This window comes from Acomys russatus, chromosome 11 (genome assembly GCF_903995435.1).
Source record: "Acomys russatus chromosome 11, mAcoRus1.1, whole genome shotgun sequence".
In the NCBI taxonomy this organism is placed as follows: Eukaryota; Metazoa; Chordata; class Mammalia; order Rodentia; family Muridae; genus Acomys; species Acomys russatus.
In genome coordinates, this window is record NC_067147.1 from 11,073,769 (window position 1) to 11,101,060 (window position 27,292).

Below are 27,292 nucleotides of genomic sequence, written 5' to 3' on the forward strand. Positions count from 1 at the left end.
ACCATCAGATTACAAATCCATCACAAAAAGCCTGGCGTGGTGGCCCATGCCTGTAATCCCAGCACTCGGGAGACAGAGGCAGGAGGGTCACTGTGAGTTCGAGGCCAGCCTGATCTACAAAGTGAGTCCAGGACAGCCAGTATAACACAGAAAAGCCCTGTCTCAAAAAACTAAAAAAAAAAAAAAACCAAATCCATCAAAGGATTAATCCATTGGGCAGGCTAGCCTTCATCAGCTGGCAACCAAGCCATTACTGTCTGAGCCTTTTAGGTGGATGAAGTGTGGCTGTGAGCCACCTGCAAGGCTCAGGGACCCATGCCACTGCACAGGGGTCACTGGCTCAGCGCAGAGGGAGGCATGCCGGGAGACGGAGGAACTGGTCCCTGGGCCTGCCCCATTGGTAAAACCACATAGATTGTTGCTGAGAAGCTGGTGGCCCTGAGTTTCTTGTCTGTCACTCATCCACAGACATTTCCGTTCTCCTCCTCATTCTGAACATGCTTCATAGGGGACAGACAGGACTCCATGAACCAGCATCTGGCCTGGTGTGCTCGAGGCCCTGAGTCCAACACATAACACAGCACAGCGACAGGAGGCTTAAGGGCCAATGGCAGCTAGTTCTTCTCCTGCCTGAGAGAGCTTACTCTATAACCTGCTTCCATCGCATACCTGCCTCCTCCATCTCTGCACACAGGAGGCTGGGGAAGAAGCTAGGCTCTTATATCACAGGGTGTCTCCTCATCCATCTGTACATGCACAGATTCCGGTCTGTTAGAAACTGTACACCTTTGACTTGGCAATTACATTAAGATTCGTAGGAAACGGGTTTTATGGCTGGGGCTAGAGAGCTGGCCCAGCAGTTAGTTGAGAGCATTTGCTTCTCTTGTGGAGGCCCCACGGTCTGTGCCCAGCGCTCATACTGGTGGCTTACAAGCACTGGTAACTCCAGCTCCAGAAGACCCAACAGCCCTGGCCTGTGAGTACACCTGTACTCAGGTGTACAAATCCACACACAGGCACACACGTAACACAGAGTTTAAAATAATAAAAAATAAGGGGTGGAAAGGTGGCCCAGTGGTTAAGGACACTGGCTGCTTTTGCAAAGGCCTGGAGTTCAGTTCCCAGCACCTACATGGCAGCTCCCAAACTCTCTGTAACGTCAGTCCCAGGGGATCTAACACCCTCTTCTGGCCTTTGTGGGCACCAGGTACATACATGGTGCACAACATACGCACAGGCAAAACCCCCATTCACATTAAAAAAAAAAAAATGTGAGTGGTGGCACACGTTTTTAATCCCAGCACTTGGGAGGCAGAGGCAGGCAGATCGCTGAGTTCGAGGCCAGCCTGGTCTACCAAGTGAGTCCAGGACAGCCAAGGATACACAGAGAAACCCTGGCTCAAAAAACCAACCAACCAAGCAAACAAAAGAAAGAAAAAACCAGGCCCCCCAAGATCAGGGAAGGAGCTTGATCATGCAGGGTTTGCGCACCATCAGCCCCACTTTGAGCAACACCCCTGATGGTAAAGACAACGTGGTCATTTCACACCTCACCGCCATGCTTTAAAACCCACAGCAGAATCGTGCATCTTTGCTGTTGTTGTTTCTGTGCTTGTTTCTTTTTGTTTCTCGTTACATTTATTTATGGGGGTTGTACACATTGCCAGGAGCACCTGCCGAGGTCAAAGGTGAACCGATGGGAGTCTCCTTATAGCACCTGGGCCCCAGGAATCAGACTCAAGTGCCTTAACTGGCTTAGCCATCATGCCAACTCTTGTTTTTATTACATACATTTATGTGTGTGCGTGCGTCTGTGTGTCTATGTCTGTGTCTGTATATGCGTGTGTCTTGTGTGTCTATGTGTGTGTTTTCTCTCCTTCCACCATGTGAGTTCTAGGGATCAGTTCAGGTCATCTTCCTGTGTGGTAGCAAACCCTTTACCTGCCAAGTCATCTTGCGATTTTCTGTGTTTTGTCTATGGTGTTCTGTCTGTGCACTGTGTGCGTGCACAGTGACCATGTAGGCTAGAAGAGGATATCGGATCACCTGGGATTGGAGCTACACAGGGACATGAGCCACCATGTGGGTGCTGGGAGCCAAACCCTGGTCTTCTACAAGAGCAGTAAAAGCCAGACAGAGCCATCATCTCTCTGTTCTTCAGCTGAGCTTTCTTGCTGACTCCCTGTTTTGTGTTTTAAGACAGGATCTCACACAGCAGCCTAGGCTGGCCTGAAATTTCAGACTGGCCTTGAGCTTGAGCACCCCGCCAGTGTCTCTGCCTCCTCCGTGTGTAGGCCACCAGTAGGAGAGACAAACATGTTTTTGTGTTGTTCCCAAGTGTGGGACTGGGAACAGACTAGTGAGAGAGCAGGATGTTTACCCCCTTAGAAGTCGAATCACTTCGTGGGGGAGCTTGGATGTTGCCAGCTGAAAGCATCCTAGGAGAGACTCTTGAGAGGACATAAATATATGAACCCAAAACAAGAGGCAAGAGAGAGAGAGGACTTGGGATTGTTTTGGCTGTTCCTTAAGACAGGAGAAACGCTCCTAGAGAGAACTGCTCCAAGGACGGCCTTCAGCTGCTGTTCCAGGTTCCAGCAGCCACCGTAGGTGAATTGCTGCTTTGCTGAGGGCCTGCTGACTCGTCAGGAGAATTGTTCCTCAGAACTGATATCCTTAACGTTTCATTGTTGTTTTCTTTAATCTCCTTTTCCTGTTTGGGTTAGTCGGGTTGTAAGTGAGGTACGCTCTGTTAGTGAGTTCATAATAAAGTATAATTGTTAAGAAAATTGAGCCTACACCTCTGTGCCTGTCCCCTCCCCCACCATTCTATCCTTAAGGTTTAGAAAGTATGAAACAATTATTTTTCACCCTGTCCCTGGCCTTGGGCTCCTGTGAGTAAACTCAGGCTGGACCTTTCCAGGCCTTGAGACTGTGATTGCTTCTGTCCCTGGTACTTTTAACTTTGGCTACCTGCCAGGTCCTCGCACTGTGTCGCCTTCTGCTGGGTGTCAGGAGGCACACCTGTGATCCAGCACTTGGGAAGTGGAGGCAGGAGGATCAGTCAGGAGTTCAAAACTGGTCTTTGCTACTTAGTGAACGTGAGGTTATCCTGGGCTCTCCAAGACCCTGGTTTTCTTTCTTTTATTTTTAAAGATTTATTTTGTTTTTATTATTTATACATGTACACCTGCAGACCGGAAGAGGGTATCAGGTTATATTATAGATGGTTGTGAGCCACCATGTGGGTAATGAAAGTTGAACTCAGGACCTTTGGAAGAGCAGTCAATGCTCTCAACCTCTGAGCCATCTCTCCAGCCCCCAAGACCCTGTTTTTCACAAAAGGGAAATACTTGAGACTCTGTAGATACAGAGCAGAGTCCTTTCAGACTGTCTACACTAGTCTACGCTTCCAGTGGCCGCTCCTGACTGTCACTACTGTGTGTGTGTGTGTGTCATCTGTGTGTCTGTGTGAGGGCTGCTCTGCAGCTGCTCCACACTGACTATGATGCTGTATTCTGGGTAGTTTTCCTTCTCTGGTGTTGTTTTACACAGTGGGCACAGACTATGGCCAATGTTGCTTTCATCCCACCCAGACCTGGCCAGCGCGCCCTCCGCACGGTCTGCTGGCCCCTCCACCATGTGCCTCTTGTGACTAGAGTGCTCTTCAACTTCTGACAAAACACTAAATTCTGCATTTATTATTTAATTTCTCTGCCCCTTCTCTGGGATCAACACTTTTTGTTTGTTTGTTTGTTTGTTTTCTTTGAGACATTACTTCAAACTTGTAGTGCAGCCAAGACAGCCCTAAATTCCTGCTCTTCCTCCTAGCCTGCCTCTCAAGTGCTGGGTTGTAGGCCTGAGTCACCATCCCTGACTGGAATGTTTTTTTAGACAGGCTTTCTCTGTGTGTAGTCCTATTCTGGAGCCAACTCTGTAGACCAAGCTGGACTTAAATTCAGAGAGCTGCTTGATTCTGTCTCCTAAGTGCTGGAGTTAAACGCGTGTGCCACCACTGCCCAGATTTCTTCTTTCTCTTTTTCTTTTCTTTTTTCTTTTTTTTTTTTTTTTAATTATTTTTGGTTTTTTTGTTTGTTTGTTTTTCGAAACAGAGTTTCTCTGTGTAGCCTTGCCTGTCCTGGACTCACTGTGAGTCGAAGCCAATCTGGTCTACAAAGCGAGGCCAGCCAAGGCTACACAGAGAAACCCTGTCTCAAAATAACAAAAAAAAAGGGGGGGGCGGGGAGAGGCCTCTCAGCTGAGTGTAATCCCCCCACCAGTTCAAGGCAGCCTAGGCTAAGAGTGGGAGACCATGACTCAAATGCAAAGTAGTGTATTTGACTCAAAAGCAAAGTAGTAGTACCCAAACAGAGGCGAGCTCCCAGCCTTGTTATAACAGATCTCCTCCCCTTACCTGGTGGGAGGAGCCTATTGCTGAATCCCAGCTTCTTGTATTCAAAGCTAACAAGAAGCCTCTCCTGGCAGCTTCAAAATAGTTTTGTGTGTGTGTCTGTGTGGCTTTTAATGCAAATTGGGGGAGTAGGTCATTGGTATAATCTCTAGGCTATTTCTGTTGTCAGTTTTTAGGGACTCCACCTGGAATGAAGGAATAAGGGACTTAGCATTGGAGGCAGCAGGCTTTGCAAGGGTGAAAGTAGGTCCCCTGCGTTTGTACCTGTGCACCAAGAGTGACTCCTACCTTATAATTGCTGTGTAAATTCCCTATAGAAATTGTGGACTGTTGTAATGAACAAAAAAAAAGTGTCATTATCAGGAGCATGTAGCATTTTTGTTTGCAAACATTTAACTTTAGGAAGTTTTTTTTTTTTTTAAGATTTATTTTTGCTCTTCTTAATTTTGTTCATCTATGTGTCTGTGTATTGGTGTGTACATGTGAGTACAGGTGCCCAAGAAAGCCAAAGGTGTCAGTGCCCTGGAGCTGGAGGTAAAGGCAGCTATGAGCTAACCAGGGTGGTTGCTGGGGACCGAGCTCTGGCCTTTAACTGCTGAGCCATCTCTTCCAGCCCCATAATCTAGCCAGTGTGAGAGCTCAGCAGTTAAGCCCTTGCTGAACAAGCCTGGCAATCTGAATTGATCCCTGAAACCCATGTAAAGGTGGAAGGAGGGGGAGGGCCCTTTCCACAAAGGTGTCCTCTCACCTCCACACTCGACCAAGCACACAGCAACGGTGGTAATAGTGCATCTTTAACTGTTAACATTTGAGAGGACTGAACCTCTAGGTGTTGGAGTCAGTGTAGGTGGTTGGTTAGCCTGACTCTGGGCACGCACCTAGAACAGGGGGTCCCTTCGCCTGCTCCCCAGCCACTGCTTGCTTATGGGGGTCCCATGCAGCCTGGGCTGAGGCTCCTGCCCACTCTCTATAATGCGGAGACTCTAGAGCTGGGAAGCTGAGAGGCTACAGTAAACCATTCACCTGGTGCCGCCCGTGGCCTCTCTGGCATTGTGTGTCTAGTTGTACTAAGTGTCCACGTGTATCTGTATGGTGTGCACAAACACACATTTTCATCTGAACCTTTTCAAAGTCCTTTACCTTGTGACGGTCTGCCTGTAATGTCTTCAGCATCTCTTGAAAACACAGCCTTCGTGCCATCCCATGCTGTCGCTGTCACGCCCGAGAGATTCAATGCTGTCAATGTCGGATTTCTTTGAGTCAAGACATTAATTTGGGGCTGGAGAGATGGCTCAGTGGTTAAGAGCACTGACTGCTCTTCCAGAGGACTCTGGTTCAATTCCCAGCACCCACATGGCAGCTCACAACTGTCTGTAACTTTAATATCTGACACCCTTACACAGATATACATGCAGGCAAAACACCAGTGCACAGAAAGTAAAAATAAATAAGACATTAATGCTCTTTATGATAGATTTTCATTCAGAGTTCAATCAGAAAATACTTTTACCTTTAATCCCAATGATTAACACTTGCTGTGAGCTGGGCTTGGTGGCACACACCTTTAATTCCAGCACTTGAGAGGCAGAGGCAGGCAGATAACTGTGAGTTCGAGGCCAGCCTGGTCTACAAAGCGAGTCTAGGACAGCCAGGGCTGTTACACAAGAGAAACCTTGTCTTTAAAAGCCTTTAAAAAAAAAAAAAAAAACTTGCTGCTCTTGCAAAAGGCCTGAGTTCAGTTCCCAGGACCCATGTGGGATGGCTCACAGCTGACTACAACTGCAGCTCCAGGTGGCTCTGACTTTTCTAGCATATGTGGGCACCTGTACTCATGTGCATGCATGCGTGCGCGTGCACACACACACAGACACACCCACACAAATACACACACTCTCTTAATTAAAAATGATAAAAATCAACAATTTTTAAAAGTCTTAAGGGCTAGCCAGGCGTGGTGGTGCAAGTCTTTAGTCCCAGGACTCGGGAGGCAGAGGCAGGTGGGTCACTGTGAGTTCAAGGCCAGCCTGGTCTACAAAGCCAGTCCAGGACAGCCAAGGCTAACATAGAGAGACCTTGTCTCAAAAAAAAAAAAACAAAAAGCAAAAAAAAGTCTTAAGGGCCTCCAGCATGGCTGAGAAAGTATGGTGCTTGCTACTAATCCTGAGTTCAATCCCTGGAAAGAGTGAACCCAGTCTCACAGTTGTCCTCTGATTGCCACATACATGCTATGGCGTGTGTGCCCCATCCCCTAACAAATATAAAAAAAATAAGTCTTGGGGCTAGAGAGAGAGCTCAGACATTACGAGCACTGCCTGCTCTTCCTAAGGTCCTGAATCCAATTCCCAGCAACCACATGGTAGCTCACAACCATCTGTAATGAGGTTTGGTGCCCTCTTCTGGCGGGCAGGCATACATGCAGGCAAACCACTATACTTAATAAGTAAATGACTAAATAAGTAAATAAATCCTATTAAAAAAAGAAGAAAAAAAAGCACTGACTATTCTTCCAGAAGTCCTGAGTTCAATTCCTAGCAACCACATGGTGGCTCGCAAACATCTGATGTCCTCTTATGGTGTGCAAGTGTACATGCAGACAGAGTAATGTATACATAATAGATCAAATAAATAAATAAATCTTAGGGGGGGAAAGTCCTTAAACAAAGTAGATAAAATATTGAGACGAGCTTGAATCTTCAGTCATCTGTTGACTGTGGCCCAAATGATCTTGTGGCTGCCTCGTCCATCTGTACCTCCCACTCTGTACCTCCCCACCCTGTCTCACCCTTCACTGCCTCTGTCCTTCTGTTCCTCCCCACCCTGTCCCCCCCTTGGCTGCCCTCCGCTGTCCATCTGTACCTCCCCACCCTGTCCCCCCTGGCTGCCCTCCTCTGTCCATCTGTACCTCCCCACCCTGTCCCCCCCTTGGCTGCCTCTGTCCGTCTGTACCTCCCCACCCTGTCCCCCCCTTGGATGCCCTCCCCTGTCCATCTGTACCTCCCCACCCTGTCCCCTTGGCTGCCCTCCCCTGTCCATCTGTACCTCCCCACCCTGTCCCCTTGGCTGCCCTCCCCTGTCCATCTATACCTCCCCACTCTGTTCCCCCCCCCCTTGGCTGCCCTCCCCTGTCGATCTGTACCTCCCCACTCTGTCCCCCCCCCCCTTGGCTGCCCTCCCCTGTCCATCTATACCTCCCCACTCTGTCTCCCCCCCTTGGCTGCCCTCCCCTGTCGATCTGTACCTCCCCACTCTGTCCCCCCCCCTTGGCTGCCCTCCCCTGTCCATCTGTACCTCCCCACCGTGTCCCCCCCTTGCTCTTCAGAAGCTAATCCAGCAGTCTAGTGTGCGTCCCTGATGGCATTGCCTTCCTTTGTACCTACTGTTCTTGTCTTCCTGCCGATGCTCACCTTGTCCTGAGTTTGAGTGTGTGAGCCACTGGGACTGGGCCCCCTGCCTTTGACAGCTGCAGTCTCTGGGCACTTGTCATTTTGTAGGCTTGGTTGGGAACGCCTTGCCTCAGAGCCCTTCACGGAGCCCCGTGAACTGAAGCCTTAAAGCCAAAAGTAATACCAGACTTTATACTAGCTTGTGAATGGATCAAAGTTTAAAGTCAGTGATTAAACCAGGTGGTTTTTATGAGAATTTAGGGCATCAAACAAAGACTGTATTAGGCCCAAGTCTCTTCAGTGCTCCAAAAGATGGAGTAGGTTTAAAATTCCTTGAGAGCCATGAGCCAGCGTGCATCCTCTCCGGTCCCCTGCCCTCCCTCCCTTGCTGTGTTTGTGGATATGTAGCTAGATGGGCTTGCTTTCTTCTCCTGTACTTTTTTTTTTTTTTTCTGAGACAGGGTTTATCTGTGTAGCCTTGGCTGTCCTGGACTCACTTTATAGACCAGGCTGGCCTCGAACTCATAGCGATCCACTTGCCTCTGCTTCCTGAGCGCTGAGATTAAAGGCCTGCACCACCATGGCCTGGTATAAAGCCTATACTTTTAATAAGTTATTAAGCCCTATAAAAACCTTTTTTGAAGCCGAGTCTGCCACTCCATGGCTCTGGCTTGGCTGGAACTCACAGAGATCCGTCTGCCCTGCTTCCTCAGTGGTAAAAAGTGAAGCACCGCACCCAGCTTTAAATCCTTCTTTGAAAATTATCTCCAACAATCTCCCCATGAGTGATGGAAATACTAACAGTAATCAAGACAGTGCTGGGACTTGAACAAATTACTTTTAAGTTTTTCCTTGGAGCTGCACACAGAACTGCTGTGGTGGTCCACACCCCAGGGGAGGCGGGAGGCGGTGCTCACACAGGCTGCCGGGGGCCTGCACTTGCCCCTCCCTCTCCTTCCACATTCATACTCTGCAGGAGGCTGTAGGGAACTTGCTGGGGAAGCAAGAGCTGGGTGGGGAAGCCCAGCCAGTCGTCCTTGCCCCTGCCGTCAGTAAGTGGCTTGTGGTCCATCTAAGCCTGTCTTCAGTTCTCTCATCTGGGAGATGAGGAGCTTAGTTGCACAATAGCCATTTGGGGAGCTTCAAAAAATGTGGGTGCCTGGACCTTATCCCCATAAATGCTGATGTAAACAACCTGGAGCAAGGAGCTAGGCACTGCATTTTCCAAAAGCTCCCCACGGGACGCTAAGGTGCAGCTCAGGCTGTAGGGCACAGGCCTAGCCCATTTCCACAGCCCATTACAGCCCTAATGTCACCTCATTAGATACATGTTTCCTGTCAGGGTGACTGATGTACTTTCAGCCTCTCTCTCACACTAACCCTCCTGAAGCATTTGCCCTGTGACCTGAGCCAGGTCCTCTGGGAGCACACATCGCTGTCCTGCACGTGGGGTCTCTGCTCTCCTATGGCCTCTGAGCAGGCAGGCACATGGTGCTTTTGAACCTAGCCTGGTGGGGTCCACGACCCACCCTTCTCCATCCTGCTTCTTCAGTCTTCTCTCCTTACGGCTCCCACTCAAATGCCTAGATGTTGAGAGGCTCCCCTAGTTGCTTCCCTGGTCTCTTTGTCTGTTTTTCCTTTCATTTGTACTGACCACTAAGCATGTGACCCCAGTCTGTGCTGCTGTGTGTTTTCTCTGATCATTCGCTCAGCACTGAATACTGCCACACGTCAGTCCCTGGAACACAAAACCCTCTTACGGGAACACAGAAAAGCCAGTGTTTACATGCGCTGTTTCACAGTGGACATGTGGCAGGACTGGGCAGCACACGCAGACAGTGCTAACGGACCTGGGACCTTTCACTGTTGGTGTGTTTTTGGAGAGTGTACATGTCAGAAGGCATGCGGAGTTGCTTCTCTTCTTCCTTAAACAGGTCCCAGGGACAATACTCAGATTGCCAGGCTTAGGACGGGAGCCTTTACCTGCTAAGCCTTCTTGCTTGCTGCTGATCTTTGACCTTGTAAAGGGAAGGAAGGGTTAATAGGACAAAGGGTCTAAGTGGAGAATGTTCCAGAAAAGAGAAATCACAAATGGAAAGCCTGGGAGAGAAGATGGCCCATGCCATGGGGAGAGGAAAGCAGGTCCACCTGATGTGAGGAGGATGTGGATGGGAAAGACGCACGATGGCGAGGCACCTGTGGGTCTCAGACAACTTGGGAAGAGCCGTGTGGTCCCAGGCACATGCCTTTCATCCCCACACTGGGGAGCAGGGCCAGGCGGAATGTTGTAGAGTTTGAAGCCAGCCTGGTCTACATAGTGAGTCCTATATCAACCTGTCTGAAAAACCAACAAACAAAAGGCCAGTGTCATAGGTCAGGCATGGGCACACTATATGTGGTCCAGGCACTTGGGAGTTGGCAGGTAGTGACCAGATCAGGAGTTCAAGGTTAGCCTCAGCTACAAAGCAAGTTTGAAGCCACCATGGGCCATGTGAGACCCTGCCTCAAAAAACAAACAAGAACCAATGTGTTAACCTAAAGGTGAAATAGTGGAGACTAATGCCAGCCTTGTGGACGTGGCGGGAAATATATGGATTTGAAGCAATGAAGCTAGGACTCGTGCTTGGCTGCCATGGTGGAGGAATAAGGATGACACGGGCACAAGGGACACTCAGAAATGGAGCTTGGTTTGTTTGTTTGTTTGTTTTTGTTTTCCAAGACAGGGTTTCTCTGTATAACAGCACTGGCTGTCCTGGACTGCTTTGTAGGCCAGGCTGGCCTTGAGTGCTGGAATTAAAGGTGTGCGTCGCCATGCCCACCTGAAATGGAGCATTTTTACTTCTAAAAGACATTGCTGAGTTTCAGATGTGCTCCTAAGATCTGAGGAAGCAGAGGACAGTTGGTGTTAAACAGCCATAAAGTGTGAGGACCTAAGTGTAATTGAGGCCCTCAAAGTGGCTGGGATGGAGCAAGAGGAGGGTACAGATAGAAAAGGAAAGCCAGCCAGGCCAGAGCCATCAGCACGGGATGGCTAGGCCGGCAGCCGGTCAGCACGGGATGGCTAGGCCGGCAGTCAGCCTGGGGTGGTGAGTCTGAGGGTGGAGATGGTAAGCTTAGCCTAGCCGCATGGACCTAGAAACAGTGCACACCAGAGGGAGGCCAGAAGAGTGGGCCTGTGTGGGGTTAGCTCCTGGGCAGCTGTGCAGTGCAGAATCACATTGCAGTAGGCTGAGGCAGGTGTGGTAGCTCATTCCAGAAACCCCAGCTCTTGGGAGACTGAGGCAGAGTTCTGCTGTGAGTTCAAGGCCAGTCTGGGCTATACAATGAGACTCTCAGAAAAACAGAAGGGCTCAAGAGATGGCTCAGTGGCTAAGAGTACTTGCTCTGCAAAAATGAAGACTGGCATTTGGAATCTCAGTCAGTCCCCAGTAAGGAGCCCAGTGTCCAGCACATGCTGTGACATCAAGGGGCGGAGACTAGAGGACTAGGAAATGCCAGCCTTGAAGCAATAGGCAGAGAGCAATGGAAAGGGCACCTCTGAGGATGTGTACAGCCATATACACTGTGCATTTGTATGCATATACCACACAGCCGTACAGCTCACCCCTGCCTCTGCCTCCCAGGTGCTGGCATTAAAGGCATGTGTCACCAAGCCTGGCTAAGGCCTTGCTTCTTAGTCTTTTCAAATAGCAGCCCTCCTTGGTGACCAAGTATCTAAAGCTTTGAGCGTGTGTGAGGGCCATTCATTCTGACCAGCTCAGGCTTTCACACCTCGAACTCGGCTCACTTGGTCACACTGAATGTATTAGTCACTTCTCTGCTGCTGTGGTAGATACCATGACCGGGGCAGGGTTGCAGGAGGGAGAGTTTATTTAGACTTAACAGTTGCATTATCAGAGTCCGTCCGCAAGGCTGGGAGGCAGGGCAGCGATAGGCATGGCAGGAAGCTGAGAGCACATGCTCAACCAAAAGCTGGACGCCCACAGGGAACAAACCGGGGAAAAGATGCCGTGAAGCTGAGAAGGACCAAGAAGGCAGGTGCATGGGAGGGACTGGAGAGAGAAAAGGATGTAATCATAGTTTAATCTAAAAAAATAAATAAATAACTTGGAGAGAGAGAGAAGAAAACAAACAAACAAACAAACAAACAAAAAACAGAAATGAGTAAGCCTGAGTGCTAGCGTCCTTGGGGGTCACTTGTAGTATTGCTGGCTCACAGTCAGGAGATGACAGGTGTCCACACAGCTTGGGGCCTTTCTTTCTTTCTTTCTTCTTCCTTTTTTTTGGGGGGGGGGTTGTTCGTTTTTTGAGACATAGTTTCACTGGACTTGCTTTGTAGACCAAGCTGGATTGAAAAATTGCAGAGATCCGCCTGCCTCTGCCTCCCTCTTGCTGGCCTGAAATGGAGCCCAGCGGTGTGGCTCTCCCTTGTCCTGGGGCTACTGATTCTCGGGGACAAGAGAGCAGAAGTGACGAACTGGGGATTTAGTGGTTTCTAAGCAGAAAAGAAAATGGCCTTCCAGGGCCAGCTTCAGGGAGGCAGATCAATTTTATTTGGGGTGACTGAGTTATATAGAACTTTGGGGACAGGGTAGGGATCTCCAAGGTGGGCAGAGGTCATTGGCTGAAGGGCTAAATGCCTCATTTACATGGGGAGGCATTCCAGGATTCCTGGGTGCTTGCTGACCGCGTGTTTATTGGGAGAAAGGAAATTGAGCCTACAGTGTCCCTAAGGACAATGGACGGTCCTTAGGTAGAGGGTGTTGGGGTCCAAGATCCCAGGCAGGGAAGAGGAAGCCTCACTGACTAAGAGAGTCCTCCATTTTTCACCAAACTCAGGGCTCTCTGCACATGGCAGACTAAGACCTTAGCAGCAAGGTTTCCCAGCACAGCAGTGGTGGCGCAGGCCTTTCATTCCAGCACTTGGGGAGGGAGAGGCAGGTAGATCTCTGATTTCAAGGCCAGCCTGGTCTACAGAGTGAGTTCCAGGACAGCCAAAACTACATAAAAAGAGACCTTCTCTTAGAAAAATAAAAACAAACAGATAAATAATAAAAGTAAACCTTTAATGTAGGGGCCACACCAGATCTCCAGCCGAGAGATCACTGCCAGCGTGGCCCTGCCCCATAGCACAGCAGTCAAGGCAAGTGGTCTGGTCCTCAAGGATGCAGTCTGTCCCACTGTGATAGTTAAGAGGATTTAAAAAAAAAAAAAAGAAGTGGGAATATAGCTTTGTGGCATAGCACTTGCCCAGCATGTGTGCGTGTGTGAGGACCTGGGTTCAAGTCACAGTACCCCAAAGAAAGAAAGCTAGGCCTGATGGCACATACCTGTAAAGCTGAGGCAGAAGGATCAAGCGTCCCAGGGCCTGCCTGGGCTGCATAGTATACACAGTCAGCTAGAATAAACTAGTAAAACCTTTGGTTCAAAGTAGAGGGCACATGCCTAGCAGTAGTCAGACCCTGGGGTACAGTCCTGAGTGAAGGAGGAAGGGAGGGACACACAGTTTAAACATTAAGCTAAATTTTGTTTTGGTTTGTTTTTCTTTTCTTTTTAAAGATTTACTTACTTACTATGTATACAGTGTTCTGCCTGCTTGCATCCCTGTAGGCCAGAAGAGGGCATCAGATCACATGATAGTTGTGAGCCACCATGCATTGTGGACCAGGCTGGCCTCGAACTCCCAAGTGCTGGGATTAAAGGCGTGGCTGCCGCCACTGCCGCCATCATTGTTCTTGAAGGGTCCACTACATCGATTCGGTTCTTTACAGCGCTGCCAGCTTCTTCTTTTTCTTTTCTTTTCTCTTTTCTTTACTTTTCTTTCTAATTGGCCAGGTGCATTTAATCCAAGATCTCCAAGCAGAGGCAGACACATCTCAGAATTCCAAAGTAGCCTGGTCTACATAATGAGTACCAGGCCAGCCAAGGGATATGTAGCAAAGCCCGCCTCCACGCCCTACCCTATAAAAAAGAGAGAAAGAAAATTCCATGAGCTTATAGATCTTAAAGGATATCCTGCGACACTCTCCCGATGTGATATTTATTCTGTAATATCTAACTGGAAGTGACGCCAAGCTGACTTTAAGGCATTTGATCAAGGAGCTGGAGAGAGGCTCAGTGGTTAAGAGCAGGCACTGCTCTTGCGGAGGACCTGAGTTTAATTCCCAGAAGCAGTGTTCTGTGGCTCACAACTGCCTGTAGCTTCATCTCCAAGGGACCTGATGCCCTCTTCTAGACTCTGCAGGCACATGCACTTTCAAGTACATACATAAAGACACATCATTTAAAAATAAACAATAGGGGGCCGGGCGTGGTGGTGCACGCCTTTAATCCCAGCACTCTGGAGGCAGAGGCAGGAGGATCACTGAGTTTTGAGGCCAGCCTGGTCAACAAATCGAGTCCAGAACAGCCAATGCTAACATAGAGAGACCCTGTGTCAGGGAGAAAAAAAAAAAAAGGAAAATAAATAAATAAACAAACAAACAATAGGGCTGAGAGATGGCTCAGCCTTTAAAGGCTAGGCTCACAACCAAAATAAAAACAAACAGTAACAGCAAATGCAGGCAGGGAAAATTTTAAGTCAATCTTTTTTAAAAATCACTGAAGCTGGGTGTGGTGGCGCACGCCTTTAGTCCCATCACTCAGGAGGCTGAGGCAGGTGGGATCTGGATCTCTGTGAGTTGGAGGCCTGCCTGGTCATCAAAGAAAGTTCCTGAATAGCCAGGGAAGGCTGTTACACAAAGAAACCCTATCTTGGGGGGAAAAAATCATCGAGGTAAAATAAACAATAAATCTTTTAAAAAGAAAAGATTGTCTGGCATTTATTTGTTTTATTTTCTGAGCAAGGTGTTTTTATGTAGCCCTGGCTGTCCAAGAACTCACAGAGACCCACCTGCCTCTGCCTCTTACTCTGATTAAAAGCATTCCACACCTCAAATGGCTTGTTTGGCATTTTAAAGTAAACTATTGGGCCTGGAAAGTTGGCTCAAGAGTTGAAAGCACTTGTTGAACCTGCAAAGCACCCAGGTTTAGTTCATGGCACTTACACAGTGGATCGCAACCATCCATAACTCCAGTTCCAAAGGATCTGATGTCTTCTTTTGGCCTCTTTGGTCACCAGGAACATGTGTGGTACATTATACCTACTTGTAGATAGGCGAAGCACTCATACACATGAAATAAACCTTTAAAAAAGTAATCTAGACAGATGGTGGTGGCGGCAGCACACGCCTTTAATCTCAGCACTCAGGAGGCAGAGGCAGGTGAATCACTGTGAGTTCAAGGCCAGCCTGGTCTACAAAGCAAGTCCAGGACAACCAAGGCTAACACAGAGAAACCCTATCTCGAAAAACAAAACAAACAAGAAAATCTGTTCCATGGGGCTGGAGAGATGATTCAGAGGTTAAGAGCGCCACCTGACCTTCCAGGGGTCCTGAGTTCAATTCCCAGCAACCACATGGTGGCTCACAACCATCTGTAATGGAATCTGATGCCCTCTGCTGGTGTGCATAAAGACAGAACACTCATATACATAAAATAAAGTCTTAAAAAAAATTTTTTTTTAAAAATCTGTTCCCGGAAGCCGGGCGTGGTGGCGCACACCTTTAATCCCTGCACTCGGGAGGCAGAGACAGGCGGATCGCTGTAAGTTCGAGGCCAGCCTGGTCTACAAAGCAAGTCCATGATGGCCAAGGCTACACAGAGAAACCCTGTCTCGAAAAACCAAAAAAAAAAAAAATCTGTTCCCGGGGCTGGAGAGATGGCTCAGTGGTTAAGAGCGCCACCTGCTCTTCCAAAGGTCCTGAGTTCAATTCCCAGCAACCACATGGTGGCTCACAACCATCTATAATGTAATCTGATATCCTCTTCTGCAGATAAAGCACTCATATGCAATAAATAAAATAAATAAATCTTTGAAAAAAAAATGTTCCCACTTACAACAGTGAATTAACATTCTTCTTGCTTCTTCCTTCTACAGGCTCAGAAAAAGTGTTTGAACCAGCCCTCCCCCATTCCCACAGCCAAGACCACAGACGGCCTGAGGCAATCACAGATCCCTGGGCTCTTAAACACAGCACTGCCAGGTCAGGATCCATGCAGGAGTTCCTGCAATCTGCCCATCGTCCCCATCCCTGGAGCGTGATCTTCTCACCTTCCTCTGTTTTCAAGTCTCTCTTCCCGAGTCTTGCCTGACCTCTGAATTCTCCCTGATAATTCCTTCTCTCTGTCCCCTTCCCACTCAAAAGGACCAAGTGTGTCCATGCAGTGGCAGGTACTGTCTGCTGTGCAGTAGCTCACCTAAGCCTACCACTAAGAAAGAAAACAGAACTTCTGCATTAGGACACATTAAATTATGTCAAAAAGGGCTGGGCGTGGTGGGGCACACCTTTCATCCTAGCACTCGGAAGACAGAGGCAGGTGGATCGCTGTGAGTTCGAGGCCAGCCTGGTCCACAAAGCAAGTCCAGGACAGCTAAGGTTAATACAGAGAGACCCTGTCTCGAAAAGCCAAAACAAACAAACAAATTATGTCCAAAAAAAAGTGCTTCTGAGAAGTGATGAGCTTAGTTTGACAAGGCACACAGAACACTGTAGCTAACTAGCCTCGTGCCGCTGTGTGCACGTGGCTTTAGTAGCACCGCTCCGCAGACTGGAAACCTGGAGCTGTACCCTGTGTTCAGGGCGTCACACCCCCTCATCTCTATTCATGATGAAAGTACAGACAGCCTTGGGCCTAAGACTCTCCTTCATAGCAGCTGCTGTTACCAGCTCAATACCAGGTCAAAATAAAATGGGAACCGGAGCATCCCTTGTCAGTTCCCTCTCTGCGCCTCCTGCGCCTGGATTTTGGAGTTCTGAGTTGCTGACAGCCTCCAGACTGCTGCCTCTCTCTCAGACCACAGAGAGCTGAAAACTCTGTAGCGTTTACAGTTCTGTTTACTACCTACACAGAGTTTGATAGTGCCTGCCTCTGCCTCCATAGCTCATAGACCAGAGTGTCCCCTGCTCCCTTACCACAGCTAGTCACCAAGAACGCCCTTTCAGGCGGGTGTGTTAGTCCACTTCTTCAATCCCAGCACTATGGAGGCAAAAGCAGGATGATCTCCCTAAATTCAAGGCTAGCCTGGTCTACTTAGCAAGTTCTAGGCCAGCCAGGGCTGCATAGTGAGACCCTGTCTCAGAAAGGAAAAGAAAAAAAAAGAAGTCCCTGTCAGAATGTACGTGCTGGGCCTAACTGACTCTGACAAGCACTGTATTCTATTTTCGTTCTAATAGGACAGGATTCCGGAAGCAAAATTATGCCCTTGTCCCTGGGGACCGCACAGCCACAGCAGGAAACCTCAGTTGGATCATCCCCTAGCCAGACATCTGTGCAGGTAGGACACCGTATGTTTGCAGTTGCCCTTCATGACTTTAACTGAATGAATGTGCAGTCTCAAAAGACTGTGTGGTTGGTGTCCAGCACTGTGCACACTGCCCGTCTGTCTTCAAGTGCATGCAACGATATAGACGCTATAGACCTTCCCAGGAGGCCACATTCATGGTTCCAGGATGACTCTTTCCCAACTATTCCTCACATGTTTCTGGTCCCTCATGAATCCATCATAGTAAGGGCTGGGGTGTTGTGGAACACTTGCCTACTGTGCAGAAGTGTGTGTGTGTGTGTGTGTGTGTGTGTGTGTGTGCGCGCGCGTGCGCGCGCAAGTAAATGCGCTTTCTGGGTGAGCTGCCCTAGCTAGCTTTGTCAGCTTGACACAGCTTAGGGTCATTTGAGAGGAAAGCCTGGACTGAGGAATTCCCTGGATCAGATTGGCCTATGAGAGTGTCTGTAAGGGATCGTCTTGATTGCCATATTTGACAGAGGGCCTTTTGAACAGGTGAACCTGGGCTGTTTAAGAAAGCTAAGCCTGAGCAAGTGATGAAGTGAGTCAGAGAACAAACCAGCAAGCAGTGTCCCTTCATGACTTCTGCTAGCTCCTCTCCTGTCTTGCAGGAGTGGATGGACTGTGACCTGAGAGTCTAAGCTAGAAAAACCCTTTTCTCCCCTGATTTGCTTTTGGTCAGAGGTCTTACCACAGCAACAGAAAGGACACTAGAACAGGGCCAAAGCTCAGTTGTAAAGCAGTTTACTAGTCTGTACAAGCCCTTGGGACTGATCCCCAATAGTGCTACACACAGAGACACATACACACATGCATGCACACACACAGACACCAGTAGCCAACATACGCTAGACACTTAAAACTCTGCACTCATAGGGTTGGGATTGTAGAGCTTTTTTTTTTTTTTTTTTTTTTTTTTTTAAGTTTATTTCTTTATCATGTATACAATGTCAGTCTGCACATACACCTGCAGGCCAGAAGAAGGCACCAGATCTCATTATAGATGGTTATGAGCCACCATGTAGTTGGTGGAAATTGAACTCAGGACCTTTGGAACAACAAGTCAATGTCTTAACCTCTGAGCCATCTCTCCAGGCCCTGTAGAGCTTTTTTTATTGCTTGGACAAAATACTTGAGAAAAGCAACGTAAGGAAGGAAGCTCTTCACAGCTGTGCATGACAGAGAAGTCATGGCAGCAGGTCTGAAGCTGCTGGCAGAGCTGCAGTCAGGAAGGAAGGTGGGGGCTGCCAGTGCTCAGCTCGCTTCCTCCTTCCTCAGTCCTGGAGCCCAGGCTGCTGCAGGGTGCCGCGCACACTCTGGGTAGCTCTTTCCACCTGACCGTGTCTACTCGCTCACTCACAGATGTGCCAGAGGTTTCTTTCCTAGTCTAGGTTCTCTCAGTTTGACAGTCCATAATAACCATCACGTGACTCGGTTGTTAGCCTTTGTCTGACATGCACAGGCCCAGAGTTCAGTCCCCAGCACTACACAAGGAAAAAATCAAAGCAAACAGTCACCATGTCAGAAGTAGTCCTGTCCCACAAATTGTGACCAGCCTGATCTACATAATGAGTTCCAGGACAGCCAGGGGTACATAGCAAGACAGGACCCAGACTCCAAAAAACAACGTGGGTCTGTTTATGGTAATGGGGTTTTTGTTTGTTTGTTTGTTTTTGTTTTTGAGTGAGGGCCAGTTATGAATGCATGAAATAGGCCACTTGTGTAGTCTTTTCATCCAGCTTTGTACTGTATAAAACCTCAAGGCATTCAAACTACTAGTCTTAAAAAGAAAGGAAAGCCATTTTGTGCTTAGCTTTCTAAGGCCTTAGTTTCTTCTCCCAAATTTGCTGATTAATGAAAGTTACTAGCCAAATGCCTTTAATCTGAACACAGGCAGAGACCGGCAGGTTTCTGTGAGTTCGAGGCCAGCCTGGTCAACAAAGCTAGTTCCAAGACAGCCAGGGCTCCCCAGAGAAACCCTGTCTCAAAAACAAAAACAAAAAACCAGGATGCTATACCCTATGAGCAGATACAGGGGGAGGAGGTCCCCCTCAGTCACAGTCATAGGGGAGGGGAGTAAGGGGAAAATGGGAAGGAGGGAGGAATGGGAGGATACAGAGGATGGGATAACCATTGAGATGTAACAAGAATAAATTAATAAAATATATTTTTTTAAAAAACAACAGGATGTTGGAGAGGTGGCTCAGCAGTTAAAAGCACTGACTGCTCTTCCAGAAGACCCAGGTTCAATTCCGAGCCCCCACACGGCAGCTCACAACTGTCTCTAACTCCAGTTCCAGGAGATCTGACACCCTCACACAGACATACATGCAGGCAAAACACCAATGCACATGAAATTAAACATTTAAATACAATAAAAGAAAGAAAAGGGCCTGGAGAGATGGCTCAGAGGTTAAGAGCACTGTCTGTTCTTCCAAAGGTCCTGAGTTCAATTCCCAGCAACCACATGGTGGCTCACAGCCATCTATAATGAGATCTGGTGCCCTCTTCTGGCCTGCAGGTGTACATGCAGGTGTATCACTGTGTACATAATTAATAAATATTAAAAAAAAAAAAAAAAAGAAAAGAAAAAAGAAAGAAAAAGAAAAAACACTGCTACCAAGCTCTCTGTAGACTTAGTCCTAGTCCCCTTGCTCCATGGAAGTTGGCCGTGCTTGCTGTTTTGGATTTTAGCAAGACACATTTATTTCTTTTTGTTTTTTGAAAAATGGTTTCTCTGTGTAGCATTGGCGTGGGACACATTTGAACAGTCTTACTTTGTTGATAGATAATGGGAAACACTTGGATCCTCGCAACCTTTATCTATAACTGTATTTTGTGATTTTTTTGTTTTTCTGTGTTTTATCATTAGGTGGACAGTCATTCGGGACAGAAAAGGCCTGCTGCCAAACAGCTGACTAAAGGAGCTTTGTAAGTTATGCTTTGAAAGGAAAAATTAATTCTTTTTTTCCTCAGAGTCTCTTGTTTCACTGAATGCACCACACACCTTAGTTACAATGGTTGAGTTTGTTAGTCTTTTTAAAAATGTGCTTTGAAGGCCGGACATGGTGGCGCACACCTTTAATCCCAGCACTTGGGAGGCAGAGGCAGGCTGATCGCTGGAGTCCGAGGCCAGCCTAATCTACAAAGTGAGTCTAGGACAGCCAAGGCTACACAGAGAAACCCTGTCTCAAAAAACAAAAACAAGGGGCCAGGTGTGGTGGCGCACGCCTTTAATCCCAGCACTCGGGAGGCAGAGGCAGGCGGATCACTGTGAGTTCAAGGCCAGCCTGGTCTACAAAGCGAGTCCAAGACAGCCAAGGCTACACAGAGAAACCCTGTCTCAAAAAACCAAAAAAACAAAAACAAAATAACAAACAACAAAAAAAATGTGCTTTGAATGACATACGCTTTTAATCCCAGCACTTGGCAGGCAGATCTGTGTGAGCTTGAGGCCAGCCTGGTAACATAATGAGCTCCCGACTGGCCAGCACTACATAGTGAGACCTGTTCTCAAGACACTTTTTAAAAAAGATTTATTTATTTATTTATTATTCTGTATACAGTGCTCTGCCTGCATATACACCTGCAGGCCAGAAGAGGGCATCAGATCACGTTATAGATGGTTGCGAGCCACCATGTGGTAGCTGGGAATTGAACTCAGGACCTCTGGAAGAACAGACAGTGCTCTTAACCTTTGAGCCATTTCTCCAGTCCTTTTTTTAAGGAAAAGAAATGGGGGTGGGGGGTGAGGGGAACAGGGGGATAGAGGTGGGGGGGGCAGAAGGGGAGGGAAAGACTGATTTACTTTGAAAATCTCTTCCTACAGTTTGCTCTCATCAGGACCTATAAATGGGTCAGATATGTTTTTTCTATATAGGGTTTCCCTGTTTAGACCTGGCTGTCCTAAAACTCAGAGATCCCGTGGTCAGGCGTGATGGCGCATGCCTGTAATCCCAGCATTGCGGGAGGCAGAGGCAGGTGGATCTCTGTGAGTTCAAAGCCAACCTGGTCCACAAAGTTTCAGGACAGACTTACACAGATAAACCCTCTTTAAAAAAAAAACTCAGAGATTCCCCTGCCTCTTCGCTCTTTTGTTCTTGAAGAGAATGTGCGTCTCTAGAGACAGAGGCGCCCAAGTGGTACAGTTCGTATCAGGTTTGTGGTGTTAGTGTGAGTGTTGTTAGCCAGTGGTCAGCCATTGCCCTGGTCTCTGTAAATACCCACACTGATGCCTGGTGGAAAAAACTGGGCTTTTGAGGTCAGGGTCATAGTTCAACAATACACAGAATAAAAGTATGGAAAATGCAATGCCACGTGCTATAGAAATGGCATTGTTTTTTGTTGTTGGTGGTGGGTTTTTGTTGTTGTTATTTTTGTTTTGTTGGGGTTTTTTTGGATTTTTTTTTTTTTTTGGTTTTTGTTTTGTTTTGTTTTTTTACTTGTTATGTATACCATGTTGTGTCTGCATGCTAGAAGAGGGCACCAGATCTCATTATAGATGGTTGTGAGCCACCATGTGGTTGCTGGGAATCGAACTCAGGACCTCTGGAGTGCTCTTACCCTCTGAGCCATCTCTCCAGCCCTGTTTTGTTGTTTTTTGAGACAGGGTTTCTCTGTGTAGCCTTGGCCGTCCTGGACTCCCATTGTTGACCAGGCTGGCCTCGAGCTCACATCGATCCACCTGCCTCTGCCTCCCGTGCGCCACCACGCCTGGCTAGAAATGGCAATATTAATAGTTACATTGGCCGGGCTTGGTGGCGCACGCTTTTGATCCCAGCACTCGGGAGGCAGAGGCAGGCAGATCTCTGTGAGTTCGAGGCCAGCCTGGTCTACAAAGTGAGTCCAGGATGGCCAAGGCTACACAGAGAAACCCTGTCTCGAAAAACCAAAAAAAAAAAAAAAAAAGTTAGATTGACGAATTGATTTCTCGATGTGACGGCCTTCCCTGAAAAGCCACTGCTCTCTTTTACAGCATCCTCCAGCAGTTACAGAGGGACCAAGCCCATGCTGTGACACCTGACAAAAGCCAGTTCCGGTCACTGAGTGACACAGTGCAAAGACTGCTCTCCTACCACGTGTGCCAGGGCTCCATGCCCACAGAGGAAGACCTGAGGAAAGGTGAGTGGCCACAGCTGCCTCCCTCCCGTAGTACCTGACTGGTAGGTGAGTAAGTGTTCTCATCACAGATGGAACTTGTTTTGTGTTTACTCGTTTTTGCCCCTCCCCTAGCCCTTGAGTAAAGCTGCAGCTTGTCCTAATATTCCATGAGGGGCTGTGCAGTGCAGTACCTTGCTGGCCCAGGGCAGCACAGCTGAGGCAGCTGACTGTAGTTGGGATGCGTTTGGACCAGGTACTTGGCAGTCCACATGACATTGGTCCTTGCTGTTGTACCAGGGCCAGAAATGAGGTCCCAAAGCAAGTCTAAAGCATGGGCTGAGTTTCAGGAAACTGACAAGGTTAGGGACGGGGCCCTTGATCCAACCCACGCACTGTGGTCCCTGTTCTAAGTCCAGCAGTAGGCATTAGATGCCACCCTGCTCCCCCCGCCAAGCCCTCCATGATACCATCTTCTTCCACCTCCACTGATCTTGATACTCCCAGGGCCTCTGACCTCCTTAGGCACCGGATCTTCCTGGGAGGGGCAGTGCGATGGCTTCCAGAGTCAGCAGGAAACGCTGTGGTGATTCTGAGGGAGAGTGAGGTGGGAAATGGGACATTTCTTGAGGCATCACGACCTCCAAGGCATCATGGGCGGGTGTGTGTCCTCCCAGCCAGACGGTCGTGTCTTGGCTGCTTCAACTCTTCCTGTCACCTGCCTCTGGAAAGGGACAGAGCTTCAGGAACTCACCTGTCACCAGAGGACACAGCCCCGTGCGCTCTCCTCCTGGCCTGCCTGCAGCAGCTGTGTGCTCCCCAGGCTGTGTTACAGTGGGTTCCACACACAGTGCAGGAGCGCAGGGTAGCTCCAGGATGCGTAAACAGAAGAAGGCTGGTCTCAGAGGAAGCTGCTCCAGATAAGGATGATCCTGTCTGTCTCAGGGACAGAGGACCAGTCCATGGTGACTCTCTCTTACTGTTTTCTCCTTTCCTTTTTTTTTTTTTTTTTAAGTGGACAATTAATTTGAAGAAGTTGCCACTCAGCTCCTCAAAAGGACCCAAGCTATGCTGAACAAATACAGATTCCTGCTCCTAGAAGACGCCATGGTAAAGTGTGCTGCTTCCCAGCACGGCCCCCAGGCAGAGGCTCACGGACTTCCACACCCCAGCATAGTTGACAGAGCAGAGCTGTTTGAGGCCCGGGGAAAGCTGCATAGTAGGCCATCACTGGGAACAGCAGCACCAGGTGTCACTGGCCACCATTTCTGATATAGCATCTCTGAGCCATCACAAAAGACTACTTTGCCAGGCGTGGTGGCACACACTTTAATCCTAGCCCCCAGGCAGCAGAGGCAGGTGGGTCTCTGTGAATCAAGGCCAGCCTGGTCTACATAGTGATTTGAGGCTAGCCAAAATTACACAGTAAGACCACATCTCTAAAAACCAGCCCTGTCACTGAGAAGGGCTCCTCACAGGAGGGAGTGGCTGCTCATGCGTCTAATGCCAGCATATACTTATAATGCGTATAATAGAAGCTGAGGCAGCGTGAGGCCAGCCTGGGCTACGTGAGAGCTTGTCTTAAAACAACAGCATCCTAAAAAAAAAAAAAAAAAAAAACAAACCAACAACAGCATCCTATGTGTGCGGCACATGTGTGGCATGGGCCTCTAGAGTAGCTAGGCCCAGACTCGCCTCTCATTGCTTCATTTAGAACCCAAACACAGTGGCCATTCTCACTCAGTAGACACATCCGACCTGACTCGCCTCTCGCTCCTTTTCAGAGGATCAACCCCTCTGCTGAGATGGTGATGATTGACAGGATGTTCAACCAGGAGGAGAGAGCTTCTCTGTCGAGGGACAAGCGACTGGCGCTCGTAGATCCTGGTAAGAAACGGCAGGGGACAGGTCGGGGAGGACCGCTGTGATAGTTCACCAACAAAGTGGCTTCAGCAAGAGCCAACTTTTGCTGAGTCCAGAAGGCAGCCTGGTCTACAAAGTAAGTCTATGACAGCCAGGACTGTTAACACAGAGAAACCCTTGAAAACAAAACGAAAAAAAGTTACAACAAAAGCCATGATTTTGAATGTTAATTTCAAAATTAATTAAAAATAAAAGTTAGCTGGACGTGGTGCCACATACCTTTAATCCCAGCACTCTGGAGGCAGAGGCAGGCAGATCACTGTGAGTTTGAGGCCAGCCTGGTTTACAAAGGGAGTCCAGGACAGCTGAGGCTACACAGAGAAACCCTGTCTTGAAAAGCAGCTGCTGCTGCTGCTGATAATAATAATAATAATAATAATAATAATAATAATAATAATAATAATAATAATAATAAACAAAATAGAAGAGTTTTGGGCTAGGAGCTGTGTAGTGGTAGAACACAGGCCACACAAGGCTTCACATTTAGTGCCCTGGGCACATACACAGAGAAAAAGTGGCACATACTAGCTATTCAGGAGCTTGACAGACGAGACAGGGTTTCATGCAGCCCAGGCTGGCACTGAACACTCAGTCCTCCTGCCTCTGCCTCCATTAGGATTACAAGCCAAATCACTACACTCAGCTCAAAAACATTTTCTAAAAATAGAACAAAATGTGGCGCACAATTTTAGTCCCAGCTCTGGGGAGGCAGAGGCAGGGAGAATCTCTGAGTTCGAGGCCAGCCTGATCTACAAAATCGAATTCCAGAGCAGCCAGGGCTACATAGAGAAACCCTGTGGTGGGGTCGGAAGGAGAGAACAAAATATTTTCTTTTTTTCTTTTCTTTTCTTTTCTTTTCTTTCTTTCTTTCTTTCTTTCTTTCTTTCTTTCTTTTCTCTTTCTTTCTTATCTTCTTTCTTTTCTTTTTCTTTCTTTTCTTGTTCTTTCTTCTTTCTTCTTTTTTCTTTCTTTCTTTTCTTCTTTTTTTGTTTTCTTTTCTTTCTTTCTTCTTTCTTTTTCTTTTTTCTTTTTCTTTCTTTCTTTCTTTCTTTCTTTCTTTTTTTTTTTTAATATTCTTGTGCCTCTGCCTCTGTCTCCCCAGTGCTGGAATTAAAGGCCTACGCCACCACCACCTGGCAAGGGCCTCCTCTGCAAGCACAGAACTTTGGGTTAAGCTTCCTAATGGATGCTGGCCTCAGAGCCTTGGCAACTTGGAGAAGATGCCCATTCATTACATTGTCTCTGGTGTTTCTGTGGGAGGAGTTACTCTGTGGGGTAGGCTGGAAGATGAGCCTGGCCAGCAGAACTGCCCTCTGCTCCTAACCAAGAGGCCTTGTCTGGTGCTAGTCCTCACTCTTGACTGCTAAAGCTCTTTCTGATTCATTTGCAGAGGGTTTTCAGGCCGATTTCTGTTGTTCCTTCAAACTTGATGAGGCTGCACCTGAGACACCACTTGACAGGAGTGACCAGCATCGAAGCAAAACCAGCTCGCTCCATCAGGCGCCCAGGGCCCAAAGCAGAGACCGAGCCAAGCCAGGCATGGCAGAAGCGACGAATCATGACCAGTTTCATCTAGTGCCTAACCACATCGTGGTCTCTGCAGAGGGAAACATTTCTAAAAAGTCAGAAGGCCACGGTAGAACACTGAAATTTGACAAAGGGGGCTTAGGCCAATACCGGGGTACGCCTGAGGACAAGGGCAGCCAGAGAGACCCCGCCAAGGCCAGCGGGTGCTCTCCAGGCCCCGAAGGCCACCGCAAAACCTTGCCCAGGCCGGATCATGGCTCTGAGAGCAAGCCCCCGGGTATACTGGCCAGCTCGCACCTGGAGATGCCGTGCCTCGACTCCTTCCAGGACAAAGCCCTAAGGAATTCCCCAAAGAATGAGGTTTTACACACAGACATCATGAAAGGGTCGGGCGAGCCCCAGCCGGATCTCCAGCTCACCAAGAGCCTGGAGAAAACCTTTAAGAACATCCTGGAACTCAAGGGGCGGCCACAGAGCGACCCCGCGGCCAGCGGCGCCGTGGACCTGGACTTCCCCAGCTTTTCTCCAATGGCTTCGCAGGAAAACTGCCTGGAAAAGTTCATCCCGGACCACAGTGAAGGCGTTGTAGAAACAGACTCCATTTTAGAAGCAGCTGTAAATAGTATCCTAGAGTGTTAATAGCAGCCGTCCTCCCTCAGACCCCACCCTGGACCAGTTACATTTTCTCCCAGCAAAGCAAATGGAAACGTCTCCTGTCTCCAGCCTGCTTGGTCCTCCATCACAGGTTATTCTTTCTAATCTCGACCCTGTTCTTTTGAAGAGCAATACGTCATCGTGGCTGCAGGGAGACCCCTCGCAAACCACCCCTCTCTAGAAAGCAGTGCGATAGGCCCCACACATTTCAAGTGTTCCGAAAGTGCTTGTGGCCGTGGTTGTTGGTTTGTTTGTTTTGTGGTTGGTTTGTTTTAGCAGTGTCACTCAATGAGACCACAGTATACTTGGCCCTGGGTAAAATTTTGACAATCATAAGTCATTTCAAAAGAACAGACTTATTAAAGAAAAATCAAACAGGCCTGATAGAAGCTACTTTTTTAAAGAATTTCTCACTGCAGCTCCAAAGTAGTGGCTTGATTTTGTTGGGGGTGGGGGGGCGGGGTTCTTTAGGGAAGGCCATGTGACTCTCCTCCAGGCTCAGCCTCTGAGCAGTGGGTAGCCAGTTGCTCTGTCTGGCCTAAGTCAGCGGCACAGCCGCAGAGCCTTGGAGGCCTTCCCTCCTGACGTCCAAGAGCTTGTGCGAGGCTGCTCGAGCAAAATGCTTTCTTTTTCTGTTTTTAGCACACCCCTGTTGAATCCTGTCTGGGAATGCTCTGTTCTTAGTCCCAGGTGTACAGCTTGACACTCTCACAGCTCCCCAGGGGACAGTGGGGACCAGTTGAAGGACAGTGAGCTTGAGAGGCTGCTGGAGCCCCCAGGGGCTCAGTGTGTACAGCTTAAACGTCTGCAGTCTGTACCCGGGTAGTCCACATACTGCGTTCTTCACTGTGGCTGAATCTGTCTCCTTTAACCTGTCTCCTCTCCCTCAGCGAATAGCCAAGCATCAAAAGCGCT

The 27,292-nt window shown here is 48.4% G+C and overlaps 1 protein-coding gene across 1 annotated transcript in view; it reads left to right on the forward strand.

Annotated features, from left to right (window-relative positions):
* Positions 1-26,820, forward strand: part of Bicral (BICRA like chromatin remodeling complex associated protein) — a 62,195-nt gene extending 35,375 nt beyond the window's left edge. Inside the window, 7 exon segments of the mRNA XM_051152856.1 lie at positions 15,773-15,878; positions 17,070-17,170; positions 20,049-20,107; positions 22,152-22,297; positions 23,289-23,383; positions 24,058-24,160; positions 25,587-26,820. Coding sequence (XP_051008813.1) covers positions 15,773-15,878; positions 17,070-17,170; positions 20,049-20,107; positions 22,152-22,297; positions 23,289-23,383; positions 24,058-24,160; positions 25,587-26,362 — 1,386 coding nt within the window. The 3' untranslated portion in view covers positions 26,363-26,820.
* The last annotated feature ends 472 nt before the right edge of the window (positions 26,821-27,292 follow it).